This window comes from Petaurus breviceps, unplaced genomic scaffold (assembly GCF_028583685.1).
Source record: "Petaurus breviceps papuanus isolate PSGF00001 unplaced genomic scaffold, PetGlider_PUasm1.0 90444, whole genome shotgun sequence".
Lineage (NCBI taxonomy): Eukaryota > Metazoa > Chordata > Mammalia > Diprotodontia > Petauridae > Petaurus > Petaurus breviceps.
Genome location: NW_027187256.1, coordinates 3,535,634 through 3,554,120, shown reverse-complemented (window position 1 = coordinate 3,554,120; position 18,487 = coordinate 3,535,634). Strand labels below are relative to the sequence as shown.

At 38.2% G+C, this 18,487-nt stretch overlaps 2 protein-coding genes across 2 annotated transcripts; both read left to right on the top strand.

The window, feature by feature from the left end:
* Nucleotides 1–849: 849 nt before the first annotated feature.
* On the top strand, nucleotides 850–2,133 carry LOC138177792 (olfactory receptor 51D1-like). Its single transcript, XM_069108992.1, has one exon. The coding sequence runs from the start codon at nucleotides 850–852 to the stop codon at nucleotides 1,792–1,794; it is 945 nt and encodes a 314-aa protein (XP_068965093.1). The 3' UTR covers nucleotides 1,795–2,133.
* Nucleotides 2,134–9,998: 7,865 nt separating this feature from the next.
* Nucleotides 9,999–15,176, top strand: LOC138177702 (olfactory receptor 51E1-like). Its single transcript, XM_069108915.1, has 2 exons — nucleotides 9,999–10,253; nucleotides 14,181–15,176. Exon 2 carries the CDS (start codon nucleotides 14,223–14,225, stop codon nucleotides 15,174–15,176), a length of 954 nt encoding a protein of 317 aa, XP_068965016.1. The 5' UTR covers nucleotides 9,999–10,253; nucleotides 14,181–14,222.
* The last annotated feature ends 3,311 nt before the right edge of the window (nucleotides 15,177–18,487 follow it).

The following is an 18,487-nucleotide window of genomic DNA, read 5'->3' as shown; positions in this document are numbered from 1 at the left end:
GCAGGATTACAGCTCAGTTCTTCTTGACTCCAAACCTAGCATTTTATTGACTTTACCATCTATTTGCTTCCCCCATAAGGATTTTCAAACTTGAAGGCAGTTGGACAGATAAGGTAGTGAGCAACTCTAGTTATATTTGAGGTTTCAATAGGTAATACTTTCTGAAGGAGGAAACTGGAATCCTTCATTCTGTTGTTTTAATTTCTTTCCTCTAAAGTATTTCTTCACTATTCCAGTTTGGATATATGGTCAGTACATGCTAGAAAATCTCCAGGGCTATCAATTTGTATGTGTCAGGCTATATGACTTGGGTCCATCTTGACTTCCACAGGATGGGAATTAATTCCAGGGATTCCAGTTTTCTCACCTAATGAGTGAAATGGGTTAGTCTAGCTCAAGAGAGAGGACAAAGATTAACAACAGAGAACCTTCGAAGGTAGAGTGAGAGAGTTGGAAAATATGTTGCTTGCTATGAAATGCTTATAATTGGATCATGAGATATTTGGAAATGGCTGAGATACTTATTAAAGTCACGAGTCATTTGCAAATGGCTGAGATACTTAATAAAGGTGCTGACAAATCTTTATCCCTGTCAGATATTTAGGGACAAGCTATTCTTGCAACTATTTATCAGATGAATTGGAGTAGGCAGAGACTGCAGAGGTCTGAAAGGATTGAGGTACCTTTTCCAAACCAAATGTCTTTTATTTACAGGTTTCACCTTCTGGTCAGTTTCTTTCTTTTTTTCTGTCTACTGTCCTCACCTGATTTCCACCCATATCCTTCTCTTCCTCAAATCCTGATCGCAGATATCTATTCTGAATTATCCTTTCCCCTCAGGATTTCATTATGGTGATAAGAAATGATACACTGATCCACCCAGCAGCTTTTCTTCTAGTGGGTATCCCTGGACTGGGATCCAATGTTCACTTCTGGATGGCCTTCCCACTCTGCTTTATGTATGCCTTGGCCACTTTGGGCAACCTCACCATTGTTTTTATCATCCGTGCTGATCAGACCCTTCATGAGCCCATGTATCTCTTTTTGGCTATGCTTTCCACCATTGATATGGTTCTCTCTTCAGTTACCATGCCCAAGATGGCCAGTCTCTTCCTCACAGGAAATCAAGAGATAGAGTTCAACCTCTGTCTGACCCAGATGTTCCTTATCCATGCACTGTCTGCCATGGAATCAGCTGTACTTTTGGCCATGGCCTTTGATCGCTTTGTGGCTATCTGCTACCCTCTGCGCCATGCATCAGTGCTCACAGCTCCTGTTGTGGGGAAAATTGGACTGGCAGCTCTTACCCGTGGCTTTGTCTTCTTTTTCCCCTTACCCTTCATCCTGAAGAGGTTGTCCTATTGCCGGAGTAACACTGTCACTCATTCCTTCTGCCTCCACCAGGACATTATGAAGTTATCATGCACAGATACTACAGTCAATGTCGTTTATGGTCTCTTCATCATCCTGTCTGTCATGGGAGTTGATTCACTTTTCATTGGCTTTTCCTACATTCTAATCCTACAAGCTGTGCTAGGGCTATCTTCCCGGGGAGCTGCCTTCAAAGCTTTCAATACCTGCATCTCCCATCTCTGTGCAGTCCTGGTGTTCTATGTGCCCCTCATTGGCCTATCTGTGGTGCATAGGCTGGGTGGCCCCACCTCACTGGTCCATGTGGTCATGGCCAATGTTTACCTCCTACTTCCACCTGTTGTCAACCCCATTGTCTATGGGGCCAAAACAAAGCAGATCAGGGTTAGAATTCTCCATATGTTCCAACGTGATGCTGGGTAAGTAGGGGGACTAAATGTTATCATCTTGGGGAAGAAAACAGTTCTCCACTATGTATCACAAGGACATGAGAGATTGGATGGATCTTGAAGGATATCTTGGAGATGAGACCATGCAGGCTGTTAACTACTTCTGTTAATTTTTTTTTTCTTGAAAACTCATCCTGGATTGATGAGAATGTAACTGGTGGCTTTTTCACTTATTTCACTTATTCACTTGGATGGTGAATTCTGTATCTTATTCATAGTCTGTATTTGAAATTCTCCTAGTTTTCCCCTGGATCTCTCTTATATTATGCCCTTCCTTTTGCTTACAATGTACAAAATACTATTTACCTATTTAAGATGTATTTCACTCATATTTTGCTTTTTATCATAAAATGAAATATATGTAGTGTGCTTTACACACTTATTTAAATAAATATAAAATATCTACATAAATTTTAGCTATTAGTATAATTACTATATAATAATAATTAATGTGGAGGGCTGTGTCTGAAAAGAGCTCATCTCAGATACAAAGAAGATGCAAGATCTCTTTCCCCAAATATAAGGCCTTGAACTCTCTCCCAGATAAGTAGCAAATAATAACCAATGTTAAGAAAAACACCTGCATACCCTGTGACTGCCAGTACTGGGAAAACTGGAATAATTCAAGTGCAATTTGACTTGCCTAGACCAACTCTTTGTGACACAGTCCGTCCTACACTGCCAGGTCCTTGCACATTAGCATTGTATTATTCTAATTATGTGTTCTCTATTTGTGGGTACATGCCACTAAGTGTGTTTTCTTTTGTAGAGACAAAATTTGTGTGCCTTTCTTTGTAGAGCTCCATAAACAGTAAAAAGCTTAATGAACACTCTGCATAGAATTGATGGTGATAATAACCAAAGAAGTAGAAGAACAATGGAAAGCCAGTGTATTTTTTACATGTGGGTTTGATATTATAAAGAAATAATGAGAGTGAAATGGACCTGTCCTTCTACAACTCTGAAATCAATTAATGAATTAGAAGGCTTGCTAGGGAAGTGGGGTTTTCTCCTACTTCATATTAGTGACAATTGAACAATTTAAGTATGTTGCACATGAAGAAAATGTAGTGCTTTCGCTACCCTACTCAATAAACTCCAGTGTCTGCTGTTATCTCCAGGATTAAATGCCAAATTTTCTGTTTGTTGTCTGGTGTTAATTTATAATCATCCCTCCCCCTTGAATTTTCCCAGTACTCTCATACCTTATCCCTTCCCCATACTCTTTGATCTAGTGATTATGGCCTCCCTGCTGTTCCTCAAAAATGATGTTCCATCTATTATTCTGGACATTTTTTTTCTGACTATCTCCCATGCCTGGAATTGTTTCCTTCCTTCTCTGCCCTCTGACTTTCTCCATGTCCCAACTAAAATATTACCTTCTAAAATAAACCTTTCCCTATCCGCCTTAATTCTAGTGTTGTTTCTTCTGAGATCATCTTTGATTTTTCCTATAAATAACTTATTTTTACATAGTTGTTTCCATGTTGTCTTCTCCATTAGATTGTGAGTTCCTTAAGAGCAGGGACTGTGTTTGACCTTTGCATGTATCCCAAGAGCTGAATCGAATACCTGGGACATAGTATGTGCCTACTTGATAAATGCTTATTGACCTGACTGACTATTCTAATAGCTTGCCAAATAGAAGAGGGAGAAGATTGGTTCTTTGTTCTTTAAGAGGATTCAAAGGCATAGAGAAGCATATTTTAATTAATATTGAAGAACTTTGTACAAGTAACTTGTTAAAAAATATACCAACCAGTCTTGTAAGGTGTTAAGCTGCCCATTAATATGTAGCCATAGATTTAGAGCTGGGAAGGGCTTAGAGGTCCTCTGGTCTAATCCTTTTATTTTGCAGTTGAGGAAATTAATACCTAGAGAGGTGAATTCAATTGAACAAAACCACCCATGTAGTAAGCATCAGAGTCTAGATTTAAACTCTGGGCATTTGATTCTTGATTCAGTGTTCTTTCTGTTTTTCTATGTTGCTTTTAATAGAAGCATTCAAAAAAATACTGGATGGCCACTTATCTTGCTTGGAGATGTATTCATCCTAGGCAGAAGTGTAAGGCTTCATTTGTTAACCTCTAAAGTCCCCAATTTAAGATCTTTATGCTCCTATAGATTCAAGTCATCTGTTCTAGCCTCCATTCCCAGGCTGGACTAAATAGATCTAAGGCCAGAATGATGCTAGTGATTACAGGCAATGAGGTGTGAGAAGGTGTTGGGGGTAGGGTGGGAAGCCTGTCTGAGGATGGGTTGATAGAGCAAACCCCAGAGCTTATAGGTTATATATTGTTTCTCAAGATTCTTAATGGAGATTTTTACAACTCTCACAATTACTTGCTCTAGTATTTCAAGATTTTGTCAGACAGTTCTTCCTGAAAATGCTTCAGGCTATGAGGTAGCTAGGTGGCTCAGTGCATAGAGTGCTGGGCCTGAAGTTAGGAAGATCTGACTTCTAATCTAGTCTCAAACACTCATCCATCTGTGTGAATCTAGGGAAGTCACTTAATCCTTCGGTGTCTCAATTTCCTCATTTGTAAGATGAAGATAATAAGAGTACCTACTTCCCATAGTAGTAGTGAGGATAAAATGAGAAAATGTCTGTAAGCACACTGCAAATTTAATGGGCTTTAACAATGCTAGCTATTATGATGTAAATATTCAATATAAAACCTTCATGTTTCAGATTACATTTATTTCTTCTCCAATCAGACTCAAGAAGAGAATAAAAAGTGAAGGGATCAGTTTTCCTGTAGTCCTTTAATTAAGTCTTTCATTTCTTCACTCTCTTTGTGGCTACTGAAAATCACTAGACTAGTAAGAGTGTGGAGAAGACAGGGGCGGCCAGGTGGCTCAGAGAGTAGGAGTACCGTGTCAGGATGACCTGCATCAAATCTGGGCTCAGATACTCAGCACCACACCCAGAAATAACTGGCCGTGTAACCTTGAGCAAGTTACTTAATCCTGATTGCTTTAAAGAAAAAGAGTGTGGAGAAGAAAAAATGATTTATGCTTTTGTTTTTGCCACATCTGTCAAAAACACCTTAGGGTCATTCCTATTAAATCTGAAGACACTTCTTTCCTCAGACATTTACAACTCACATTTAAAAAAAAATTAAATTATTTTATTTTAGTTTTCAACAATAACTTCCATAAATTTTTGATTTTCTCCCCCTCTATTTCCCCCTCTATTCACAACACGGCTTGCAATCTGATATGGGCTCAGATATACATTCCTATTAAACACATTTTCACATTAATCATGTTGCATAGAAGAATTATAATGAATGGTAAAAACCATGAGAAAGAGAAAAAAGACAAAACAAAACAAAACAAAAGAGAAAATAGTCTGCTTTGTTCTGCATTCCAACTCTATAGTTCCTTCTATGGATATGACTGGCATTTTCCATCATGTGTTCTTTAAATTGTTTTAGGTCCTTACATGGCTGAGAAGGGCTAAGTCTATGAAAATCAGTTGTCACACACTGTGGACTGTTACTGTGTACAGTGTTCTCCTGGTTCTGCTCCTCCCCTCACTCAACATCAGTTCATATAAGTCTTTCCAGGTTTCTCTGAAGTCTACTGATTTATCATTTCTTATAGCACAATAGTAGTCAATTACATTTATATACCACAACTTGTTCAGCCATTCCCCAATTGATGGGCATTCCCCTCAGTTTCCAGTTCTTGGCCATCACAAAAAGAGCCGCAATGAATATTTTTTGTATATTTGGGTCTTTTTCTCATTTTTATAATCTCTTTGGGATATAGCCCTAGAAGTGGTATTGCTGGGTCATAGGGTATGCACATTTTTATAGCCCTTTGGGCATAGTTCCAAATCATTCTTCAAAATGGTTGAATCAGCTCACAGCTCCACCAACAATGAATTAGTCTTCCAACATTCCCACATCCTCTCCAACATTTATCATTTTTCTGTTTTGCCATGTTAGCGAGTCTGATAGGTGTGATGTGGCACCTCAGAGTTGTTTGATTTTCATCTCTCTAATCAATAGTGATTTAGAGAATTTTTTTCATATGACTATATATTATGTTAATTTCTTCCTCTGAAAACTTCCTGTTCATATCCTCTGACTATCAATTGGGGAATAACGTGTATTCTTATAAATTTGAATCAGTTCTCTATATATTTTAGAAATGAGGCATTTAACAGAGATATTGATTGCAAAAATTCTTTGCAGTTTTCTGCTTCCCTCCAAATCTTGGTTGCACTGACTTTGTGCAAAAACTTACATATATATATATATATATATATATATATATATATATATATATATATATATATATATATATATATATATATACATATATATCTCAAATATAATAAAAATTATCCATTTTGCATTTCATAATGTTCTCTATCTCTTGTTCAGTCATAAATTCTTCCATTCTCCATAAATCTGACAGATAAACTATTCCTTGCTCCCCTAATTTGTCTATAGTATCAGCCTATATACCTAGATCAACTAAATCGACATTTAGACTTTATTTTGGTATAAAGTGTCAGATGTTGATCTATGCCCAGTTTCTGCCACACAGTTTTCCAGTTTTCCCAGCATTTTTTTGTCAAATAGTGAGTTCTTATCCCAGAAGCTGGGGTATTCTTGGCCCCAGTAGATCGCTATAATTGTTAATAATATAATATACACAATGTCTTGTGTACCTAACCTATTTCACTGATCTACCCTTCTATTTCTTAGCAAGTACCAAGTGGTTTTGATGATTGCTGCTTTATAATGCAACTTAGACCTGGTATGTCTAGGCCACCTTACCTAGCATTTCATTTCATTAATTCCCTCAAATTCTGGACCTTTTATACTTGCAGATAAGTCTTGATATTATTTTTTATAGCTATAAAAATATTTTGGTAGTTTGTTATGGCACTGAATAAGTAAATGAATCTAGCTAGAGTTGTCATTTTTATTGTATTAGCACCTATTATATTTCAGACATTGTACTAAGTTACTACTACTATTACTCCTCCTATATCAGAGTAATGAGAAGGACCATGATTTTTTTTTTTGCCTTTTTGTAGGGCAATTGGGGTTAAGTAACTTGCCCAAGGTTACACGGCTAGTTTGTGTGTGTGTGTGTGTGTGTGTGTGTGTGTGTGTGTGTGTGTATGTGTGGGTGTTAAGTGTCTGAGGCCGGAATCGAACCTGGGTCCTCCTGACTCCAGGCCAGCGCTTTACTCACTGCGCCACCTAGCTGCCCCTAGGACCATGATTTTAAGGAGCCACTTGTAAGGTGCAGAGACCTATAGAATTGAATAGAAACTCATAAATAATAAAGCTCAACCTTCTATAGAACAATGACTTATTTATTCCTGGATCAAAATTATAAATATTGCCTGAATCCCTTCTCATATCCTACCTTGGAGAACTTTTGGTTTATTGGATAGAATCCTGGGCTAGAATTCATGTCACCTGACTGCCTCTAATTTATGTACAATCCTGGCACAGTAATTACTCAATTAAATACTGGTTGAGGTAAATTGGGCTACCATTTCTTAAAACCATGCCAATAATATCACTTATTGAATCCTTCAAAAAGGCTTAGAAGTGGCAAAAGAACACTTATAGATTTTAAAACTATTTGTAGTTTCAAGGTGCCCACTCTTAAAAGAAAGTAAGTCTAATTAAAAGAATGTAAGTCTAATAGGAAACTACTTATTATTTCCATGAAACATGTCAAATAATAAAAAAATAATAGGTTACTTGGAAAAAGGGCTAAAGGAAGAGAGGAAGATGTATTTTTCCTTAGATTCATATTTGGCAGTTTAACATTGGGAGTTTAGATGGGTGTCTTCTAAAAAGCCATGGTCACAAGGGAGCCCTTCATGACATTTTAGCCAGACACCACTTTCCAGAGCCCAAGGGAGACTGAAGATCTGAGACTTGGATCCCAGGGAGGTGGAGAAAATACTCAGCCTGCTTCTATTAAAGAAACTATCAGAGCCAGGTGGACTGCCAGAAGGAAAAGAATAAGTTTCAGTAGTCAGAGCAGCTAATGGACCATTCTAGGGCTATCTCATCTATCCAAGTTGGGCTTCCCTTCTGGCTAAGTCCTTTAGTAGTGGGCGAAGAGTGTCTCTTGGTTCAAAAGGGATCTGGAGGAGGAGAATCTCCTTATATTCTTGTTCTCACACATATGTGCTGGATTTTGGGCCCTGGAATTTCTATCCTTTGCTCTATCTAATTTTGGTCAATAATATATTCAATAAATGCACCAGGAAGGAACAAACAATTTATTCATGTGAGCTGTGTTTTCTCTGCTGTACTAAGTATATCCCCAGAGAGTACCCCTCTAATTTTTGCCTTCCCCAATCTCCTCCCAAGAGGGAAAGCAGAATTGTAGCTACACATTACAGACTCATTGGTATGATAAGAGACCAAAGATAAATGCCCCAGTATCAGAGAGGCCCAGAGAATAGCCAACCCACAACTCTATTTTCAGAGGGTGAGAAGAAAAAGGTTCCTCCTGATTGCGATTGCTCTACAGTTTAGGTAAGTCCAGAAGAGGGCGACCTTTCTTGTGAGAATTGTGAGGCAAGTAGGGAATAAGATGTATGTGTGAAAGTGCGGGGGAATGATGCCCACAGGGGGAAGAATGAAAAATGGGCAAGTCAACATTTGGTACTTTGAAGCTTAGCAGAGAAGTCAGTGTAAGAGGAAAGGGATTAAACACAGTCTGATAAATTGCTCAAATGTAGAAATTGAAAGGAATTTTCAAAATTATTTTCTAGGCCTATGTTGGTTAATATTCCCAAGAAGAACCTTGAAGAACATGTGCCCAATTAGTATTTTTGTTTGTATTTTGTATATTTAGTATTTAATATTTATTTTAAATTTAGTATTTTTAGGTCAGGGTTGAAGCTTAAGCTACAACCTGAATTAAAATATAGTCTATGTTAGCTAAGATTTGATCTCAATATATGGCTAAATTAATAGAATTACATAACAACCTCATTTTATAGATGAGTAACTAAGACCCAGGAAGATTAAATGAGTTGTTCAATATCCTATGACTTGAAATCCAGCATCATTTCCTCTGGACAATAATGCCTCTTTGGAGTCAGGGGTTTGGCCTGCATTTAGAGATGGTACTTTATCTATGGACAGAGCTGGTGTTTGTTTAGCATCTGGGGTTAAGATGTACTGATTTTAGTGCTAAAAAAAATGTTTGGCTAGAGAAAAGGATTTCCTTGTATAAAACTAACTGGGTGATGAAAATAGGGGACATCTCTCAGAGATTCTGGGGCTACCTCAGCCAATGTTCCCTCTAGGTCTTAAATTCCTTCTGTTTTAGTATTCTGTCCCCCATCCTAAACTGTGTCATTATCCCTTTCCTCACTGCCAATTTATAGCTCTGAGTCATGAGAATCTTCCTTATTTCCCATCAATTTCCACTTGTCTACCTAATGACATTCAGACCCACTAGGCACTGGGTAAGGACAGACATTAACTTAGTTATGTATGAGGGATGAGCTGGGGAAGGGCAGAAGGTATTTTTCAAAGGAGTATATGTGGTGTCCTTGACCTATCGGCCCTATCTTGGGGAGAGGGAACATCAGGAACCTAGAGAAATGTGGCATAGTGGATTGTGCATGGATTTGAACTTAGGAAGAACTGGATTTAAATTCTGATTTAGACACTTATTAGCTTACTATTAACCATAGGTAAGTGAATTAACCTTTTTGTGCTTCAGTTTCTAGATTCATATGTAGACTGATAGATAATTTATTAAAAGCTTACTATGTTTTAAGCACTAGACATTTGAGACCACATGCTTGAGGAGTATGAGACTTTAAGTAAGCAAGAGTCCCTGTTCCCAAGGATCTTACATTCTGAGCATCTGTAAAATGAGGAGTTGGGCATCTGAAATCTGAATCTATGATTTTATTAACCCTATAGAGGGCAACTCAATTTCCCTTTGGAAAGCAAGGGAAACTGAGACCCAGAAAGAAGATGAGAATGATTAAGGTCAACGTTCATATTGAGAAATCAAGGTGAGACCCCAGGTCTCCAGAATCTTGATTTTTAGGAGTTTCTATTTCTGGTTCAAATAATTTGACCTTCCTCTTTTCTTTCTACTGCTCTACTCTTGTTCTTTCTTCTGTGCCTATTTGGGTTCATCTACCTTCTAAGACACTTTCACATGCCCTTCAAGGATTAGCTTAATGAAAATCAAAGAAGCTTTTCATCCTAAAGCAAGAAGATTCTGGGAGAGAAATGATCTTGAATTGAAGAATGAGACATTGTGACTACTGCCTTCTCTGGTTGGCTACAAATGCTGCATCTTTTCCTGAGGCTGGATCTGAGGACTTCTGAAATTTTCTTCTTGTCAAGAGCTTTTTTGAGAACTGACTTCCTTATTTAGGCACAAGAAGAAAGATTTTGAGTTTTCCAGGTATTTCTAGGATCACCTCCAAGAATATTCTTTTCCATATTTTCTAGCAGAGATGATCTAAGTATCTATAGCTCGTTGTCCTTTGGTCACCATTGGTAATTTAATCGGTCATTTTATGAAGCTGAATCAAGAGAAGCTCTTAGTTTCACTGAGTTCAGCTTATAGGCACAAATAAGGGGATGTGTTGTTCTCCTCTTTTTCTAGAAACACAATCCAAAAGGAGATCCACCTTCCCTGGGCTTGGGACCTACCACATTCTATCTAGATTCATAATTCATGGGCATATTGACTCAAATAATCTTAAAGTTATAAGACACTTTAGAGATCACTTAGTCTAGAGGTTCTGAACCATTTTTTTTTGTGTTTCATGGACTTCCTTTGACAATAAAGTGAAACCTACAGGCCTCTCTCAGAATAAGATTTTAAATGCATAAAGCAAAATACATAGGATTTAAAAGCAAATTAATCCCATAGAAATATAGTTATTAACATATTTTAAAATTATACAGGCCCCAGATATGTAACCCTTGATTTTAATCCAATCCTATTTTTTTTTTCAAATGATGAAACTAAAGTCCAGAGACATAGGTAATTCACTCAAAGTCATTCCTCAAGTTTGTAACAGAGCTAGGATTAAACCCTAGTATTCTCAGTATTCCATCTGAAGTGTTCTTTCCAATTCACAAGCCATACTTCCAACACCAGTTGAACTTTTTGTTCTCTTTAATTATGCTTCTGTCCTTCTGGCCCTGACTCATTATATTTCAGAAGTTAAGATAAAAGAGAGCACATACATTCTAGTTCCAGTTCTTGGAATTAACTTACTATTTGACATAAGACAAGTCACTTGACCGCAGGTACTCAGTTTCCTTAGTGGTAAAATGGAGGTGAAATGCACAAATTTTGTGACAATCAGATTAGATAATGGGTATAACAATACTCTGACTAAGTTATGGACACAGCAAAGACACAAAAACCTGGATTGTGGGAATGAACATCACACAGATGCTCACCACCACACAGGGCAACACAGTTTTGGGTTAAAAGTAAAGTCATAAAATTATAGATTTAGAGCAGAAAAAGGATGTTAGAGGCCATCAAGTTTACAAATCATTATTTTACAAATGAGGAAACTGAATAAAAAATAAATTAAATGCTTTACCCAAGTTCACACATCTAGAAAATATTTGAGGCAGGCCTTGAACTTGGGTATTTCTTAACTCTCAACACTCTGTCTACCATGCTGCCCAGCTTTCTTAAATCTAAGCTAATGGGTCTCATTGGCTACCCAGTTTTGGAGAGTACCTCATTATGACTGGGCTTTCCCTGTGCTTTTTTCTGACTTGACTCTGTGTTGAGCTGTCTCATTCATTTTTATCACTTAAGGAATCGAATTATTATTATTATTATTATTTTTATTTTTAGAGCTGGGATTAGGGTTAAATAGAAAGATAATATTAGGTCACGAATTGGAATTGTATTTAGCATGAAGGGTTTGAGATTAGTGTTTAAATAAGAGTTAGAGTTAGGAAAATATTATAGCTCCTACTCACAAAGGCTCCAAAGCAATCCCCTCCAAAATTCATATTCAATGGAGGGCTTTAAGGTTTACAACAGCAAGTTGACAGATCAATATAGTAAGTTTTGGGAGGAAACTGAGGTTTAAAATAGTTAATTGACTTGTCCAGAAACACCCAGTTAGGAGCAGTAGAGATGACACTTTAACCAAGCACCAGTGTTCTTGTTGACTATGTCACATTACTACCCTAAGAAAATACAAGTGAAAATAGTGTTGGTCCATAACATTGTAAAGGCAGTTTTTCTATAATACTCTTTAGTTTTCTAGGCCCACTGATACAGGAAGTTCTTTAGGATTAAAGGTTAAGTTTAGATCTCAGATTAGAAAAAAATGAAGATAATGGTTATTACTGGTACCATAGCATTAATGTTGGATTTGAAGTAGTAATAATATATTAATATGGTATTATAAGGTTTGTAATCAACTTCTTAATTATTTGTTGATACTTAGTTGTGTTCAAGTCCTTGAGATCTCACTTGGAGTTTTCTTGACAAAGATACTGGAGTGATTTGTCATTTCCTTCTCCAGATTTTTTACAAATTAGAAACTGAGACAAACAGGATCGACTGATTGCCCAGCATCACATAGTAAGTGTCTGAGGCCAAATTTGAACTCAGGTTCACCTGACTCCAGGGCCAGTGCTCTATCCACCACCTAGTTGCCCCCCACCTTTCCACAAATACTTCTGCAAAAATGTGTGTAGAGGTATTTTTTTCATATCTCTTCTTTGGGGCCAACTCTATTCTTTGGAATTTTGCACATTCATTCTCTGTTGTTTAGTTGTTGTTATTTTCATTTACATGGCTGTAGTCATTTTGTAGATAGTTTTCTGGGCTTTGCCTACTTCATTTTGCATCAGATAATGTAAATCTTTCCTTATTTCTCTGTATTTATCATATTCATAATTTCTTATATCACAGCAATATTTCATTACATTTATGTACCCTATTTGTTTTTCAGCCATTACCAAGCTGATGGGCATCTGCTTTGTTTCTCGTTTTTGTTTTTTTTTTTACTTTTTTTTTTTGGAGGGGGGAGGGCAGGTCAATGGGGGTCAAGTGACTTGCCCAAGGTTATATGGCTAGTAAGTGTTAAGTGTCTGAGGCTGGATTTGAACTCAGGTCCTCCTGACTCCAGAGCCTGTGCTCTATTCACTGCACCACTAGCTGCATATCTTTATTTTTTTTAAGTGCTGTTTTTGTAAACATATGGAGTCTTTAGGTTTATCAATGTCTTTATGTCTAGCAGGATAATCTCTAGGTCAAAGATTATGAACTTTGTTTGCATATTTCCAAGTCAGTATTCACAGTGATAAAATCTTAATTTTTTTTTTTTTTTTGCTTTTTGGAGGGCAATTGGGGTTAAGTGACTTGCCCAAGGTCACACATCTAGTTTTTGTGTTAAGTGTTTGAGGCTGGATTTGAACTCAGGTGGTCCTGACTCCAGGGCCAGTGCTCTATTCATCGCACCACCTAGCCGTGCCCAGAATCTTAAAATTTTAAAACATTTTCCTTAAAGTAACACTATCAGGTAACAAAAATATTGTCATATTCAAAGTTTCATAGAAGTTAAGTGGTTTGTTCAGGTGAACTTTGTAAGATATAGGCAAACACTGATATATGGTTAACATATGCTTATGACCTCGTAGTCAATCATGTAACTAGTTCCAGAGTTTTCTGATTTATATTTAAGTTTGATTTGTTAAGAAACTGATAAAATTAGGATGAAGTTTGTTAAAACTCAATATTATAGCTAATCTCCCAGTGACATTACAACTATCTTTTATATTCAAATATAACTCTTACTGCAGCTATGTTGTGCAATAGAGTGCCAGGCCTGAAGTTAGAAGATTCATCTTCATGTCTTGCCTCAGACACTGTACAAGTCACTTAACCCTGTTTTTCTCAGTTCCTTATCTGTAAAAGAAGCTGGAGAACGAAATGGCAAATCTCTCCAATATATCTGCCAAGAAAACCCCAAATGGAGTCACAAAGGATTGGACACAACTGAAAAAGCAACAGCAACATAACTTACTATGTTTGATGTTTTGTTTCCTTCTTGTTGATTCTAATATGGAGCTCAATTAGCTTGAGATTAAAATTAGGGCTAGAGTTCTAACTAGCAGTGAATTCAGAGATAAGATAAAGGTTAGGGATGAGTCTCAAAATTAGGATGGGAATCCAATTTTGACTAGATTAGTTTGGGATTAAGTTTATAATCCTGATTTGTCTTGAGTTCAGAGATTGGGTCAGGGAATGGGACAGCTATACAACTAAATTGGGATCAGGATTAATTTGGGATTTCAAAATCTCTGACAATAGGTTTAATTTATTAACTTTGTATTCTAGATTTTCCTGGATTGTCTCTGCTCCTGACCTGCCACCTTCATCATGTTATTTCCCAGTGGCAATGAAACAAGTGCCACCTACTTCATCCTAATTGGTCTCCCAGGTATAGAGGCACTTCAGTTTTGGCTGGCCTTTCCCCTGTGCTTTCTGTACCTTGTTGCTGTATTTGGAAACCTCACCATTATTTACATCATAAAAACAGAGCGGAGTCTGCATGAGCCCATGTATCTCTTCCTATGCATGCTCTCTACAATTGATATCCTTATCTCTACTTCCTCCATGCCCAAGATGTTGGCTATCTTCTGGTTCAATGCCACCACCATCCAGTTTGATGCTTGCTTAGTACAGATGTTTGCCATTCATTCCCTTTCTGGCATGGAGTCCACTGTGCTCCTGGCCATGGCCTTTGACCGCTACGTGGCTATCTGCCACCCTTTGCGCCATGCTGCTGTGTTCACCTCACCTCGTATTTACAAAATTGGCTTGGCAGCTGTGATTCGAGGGGCAGTCCTCATGGCTCCATTGCCCATCTTCATCAAGCGCCTCCCCTTTTGCCATTCTAATATCCTTTCCCATTCCTACTGCCTCCACCAGGATGTCATGAAATTAGCATGTGCTGACATCCGTATTAATGTGATCTATGGTCTCATTGTTATAATCTCTGCCATTGGTCTAGATTCAGTGCTCATATCCCTCTCATACTTACTCATTCTCAAGACTGTATTGGGCCTGACACGGGAGGCCCAGTCAAAGGCCTTCAGCACCTGTGTTTCCCATGTCTGTGCAGTCTTCATCTTTTTTGTTCCCTTCATTGGCTTGTCTATGGTGCACCGCTTTGGCAAGAGGACTGGCTCAAACTTACACATTATCATGGCCAACGTGTACCTGATAGTGCCTCCTGTGCTAAACCCTATTGTCTATGGTGTGAAGACTAAGCAGATCCGCCAGCGAATTATACAGCATTTTCTCTCAGTCACAGGCACCTCAGACTTGTAGGCCTAGGTCCTCTCGTCATTTTTTCGTTCTAAGGCAGGTATAATCTTCGGAATTGCCTAGACATATTGGAACAACATTTGCTTGCCTTTTCTATTCCCTATTAGGAGTAAAGCCTTTGCAAAGTTTACATTTAATGTGTACAAGAAAGGAAAACGCAAACTAAACACTTTATCTTTTCCAAAGCATTTTAAATCTTTTATGCCATTTGTTCTTCCCAACTCTGTTTAGTTTAGCAGGATAGATATTATTATTCTCATTTAGCTGACACATAACCTTAAGTCAGAGAATGTAAGTGACTTTGTGAAGGTCATGCAATGATTTATGACAGAGCAGAGTCTAGAACCCACATCTCTTGGTTTCCAATCAAATGATCTTTCTACTATTCTATATGCAAAGCGAGATATCTGCGTACTTTTCAGATACTGTTCTCAAGAGGCTAAGAAAATCTGCCTTTATCTGGTTGCAATACCTTGAAAAATGTGTTTCCTAGTCTTTCTTATAGTGGGGGGAGGGGGACTTGATATGTAAAGCCTCTAATAATCTGTCACAAGTCTGCTTTTCTAGGATTATTTCACATCACTTCCTCTCATGGCCTCCATTTTCAAGTGAAACTACCCTACTTCCTTTTCCCTAAACTCATTAATCTCCCACCTCCACACCTTTTAATAGGTGTGGATTTCTTATGCCTGGAATTCATGCCCTCCTCATCTTCACTTCCTTGAATCTGTAACATCCTATAAGACTCAACTACAGTGCCGCTACCAAGGGGGAACATTTCATGACCTCCTTAGTTGGGGGTAATCATCCTTTCTTTGCATGATTTTATTCCTTCTTATTCTTCCTTATCAGGGCATTTTCTCTATTTGCCCCAAGTAAAATTTAAGGGAAGGGATTATTTTGCATTTTTTAATATCCCCACTGCCCTGCAAATAATCAGTAGGGACTAAACATGCTTCGATTAAATTAAGGGGAAGGGGACATTACTGAGCAAGATAGTGCTTAAGAACATGTGATTTTAAAGCCTTGCTATTCCTGAATTGCAGTGTTCAGTGGCTATGTACTGGCCTGCGCTACATAGTCCTTTGAATCAATGAAAAGAAAGGGAAAACACATTTAATAAGCATGTACTATGTATCAGGCACTGTGCTAAGTACTTTACAAATATCTCATTTGATCCTCATGACAACCCTTTGAGGTAGGTCTCCATTCTACAGTTGAGGAAAGTGAGGCAAACGACAGTTAAGTGACTTGCCCAGGGTCACATACCTACTAAGCGTCTAAGGACAGATTTTAACTCAGATCTTCTTGATTCCAGGCTTGGCACTATTCATTTTCACCACATAGCTGCCTCTATCACCAAGAAGCTCCATAGAAATGAAGGGTGGGAGAATTATTGATAGTGATCCCCAAATCTAACTGCTTAGCCAGTTTTATAATTCATGTTCAGCAATTTTTTAATATGGACTAGAATTAGATGAACTCTCATATTAAATTTTTTGTCTTTTTTTGGGGGTGTGATAGTAATGGCAATTAAAGATTCCCCTGTATTGGCTTGGTTTTCAAATTGATTGTATTAAAACCCAGAGTTTGTTAATCCCACCTGTGGGATGGGCTTGTTGATGTGAAAAGAAAGTCCTGAAGTGGGAGGAGCTGGTGATGTAGATTTGGAGAGACAAGAGAGAGGCGGAAGTTCTTTTTGGAAGCAGCACCTCGTGGAGAGAGAGAGACTAAGAGATTGCTGGTGGCCGCTTTGAATTGCCCTGGACTTTTGAGACCTGCCCCCTGAGCTGCCAAGGACTGAGGAGACATGGCTGTTTTGCTGGCACTTTGTCTGTCTGTTTTGATGTTATTTTGCCAGATTTGTCCACTGGTGAAAGACTGTCCTGTTGAAGAAGTCCTGGAACCTGGCATTTGGTTAAGAAGGCCTGAGACTGTCCTGCAGACAGAGAGTGAATACTGTCCACTGGTGAGGGACAGTACTGTTGTTGCAGGGGTCTGGAGACTGTCCGGCAGACAGAATGAATACTGTCCACTGGTGAAGGACAGTGCTGTTGTTGCAGGGGTCTGGGAGCCTTTCTGTTGGTTCAGAAGCCCTGAAGAAGGATTTTCTTGTTGTATGTTTACAGAAATCCTGGGAGAGGGCTTTGCTAATGTGTTCAGGGGTTCTAGGACTGTTCTACAGACAGAGGATAAATTCATGAAGGGACTGGCAATGTATCTTATGGCCTTGCTAAGCCTTGTCTCCCCAGGAACTAAGATTGCTGAGAACTTGCCTCCTGTGAAGATGAAGAAAAGACCTCCATTTGGGTATTAAGTGCTGTGTTTAAACTTGATGTAACTCTGGGGTAGATTCAATTGTGATCCAGGGGTGGGGAACTTTTGACCTTTTTGTGTTCTATGGTTGAGCAAATGAATGTATTTTACTTATGTTTGGAAACTAATCTCCATTTGAGAAGAGGGGCTTTGTGGTGGACTTAATTAAGGTATAGCCTAGGGGTGGAGAAGTATTTGGAACAGAGACTTTGTAATTGATTGAATGATTGGAAAGTCCTGGGGTGGGGTAGGCCTTGGAGATTATTTAATCACACTTAGTAAATGCTGTATTTTGAATGATGTCATGTTTTGATCTTCTCTGTTCTGAGTTTGTTACTGAATAAAATAGAGAGCACCTATGCTGGTATTTTGAACCTGGGAAGTTGCCTTCTTTTGGCATTACATTACAGGGGGGAGGGGGAAGGCAGTGCATTTGGGGTTAAGTGACTTTGCCCAAGGTCACACAGCTAGTAAGAGTTAAGTGTCTGAAGCCAGATATGAACTCAAGTCCTCCTCACTCCACGGCCTGTACTCTATTCACTGTGCCTCCTATTTGCCCTATCTTATTAAATTTAATTGAATATAATTTGACTGAAAGTCTTAGTTTAGAGATGAATTATGCACTAAGTACTGGATACTTTTATTTTTATGTACTTCCAATTACCTACAGCTCCATTTTAAAAATTCTTATATATTGCTCTTTTCCCTGGAAAAGAAAAGCTCTATAGGGAAAACATTCTGGACTCTAATGGTCTATTGGCATAAGGAGAGTAAGATAACAAGGAAATGTGTAGCATTATGACATCCAGCAATGGTGGTGAAGACTTCTTTCACCAAGCAACAAAAGGCAGAATCAAGGCAAGTCAACAAATATTGAAGAAGCCCTTAAGAGTCAAACATTCTGCTAAGGAATACAAATGCTAGAAGAAAGAGAGAAATAAAGAATTAAAGTGGAAGGAAGGAAGGAAGGAAGGAAGGAAGGAAGGAAGGAAGGAAGG

Coding starts and splice junctions, on each gene's coding strand:
- LOC138177792 (XM_069108992.1), top strand. CDS start 850: ATGGTGATAAGAAATGATACACTGATCCACCCAGCAGCTTTTCTTCTA.
- LOC138177702 (XM_069108915.1), top strand. CDS start 14,223: ATGTTATTTCCCAGTGGCAATGAAACAAGTGCCACCTACTTCATCCTA.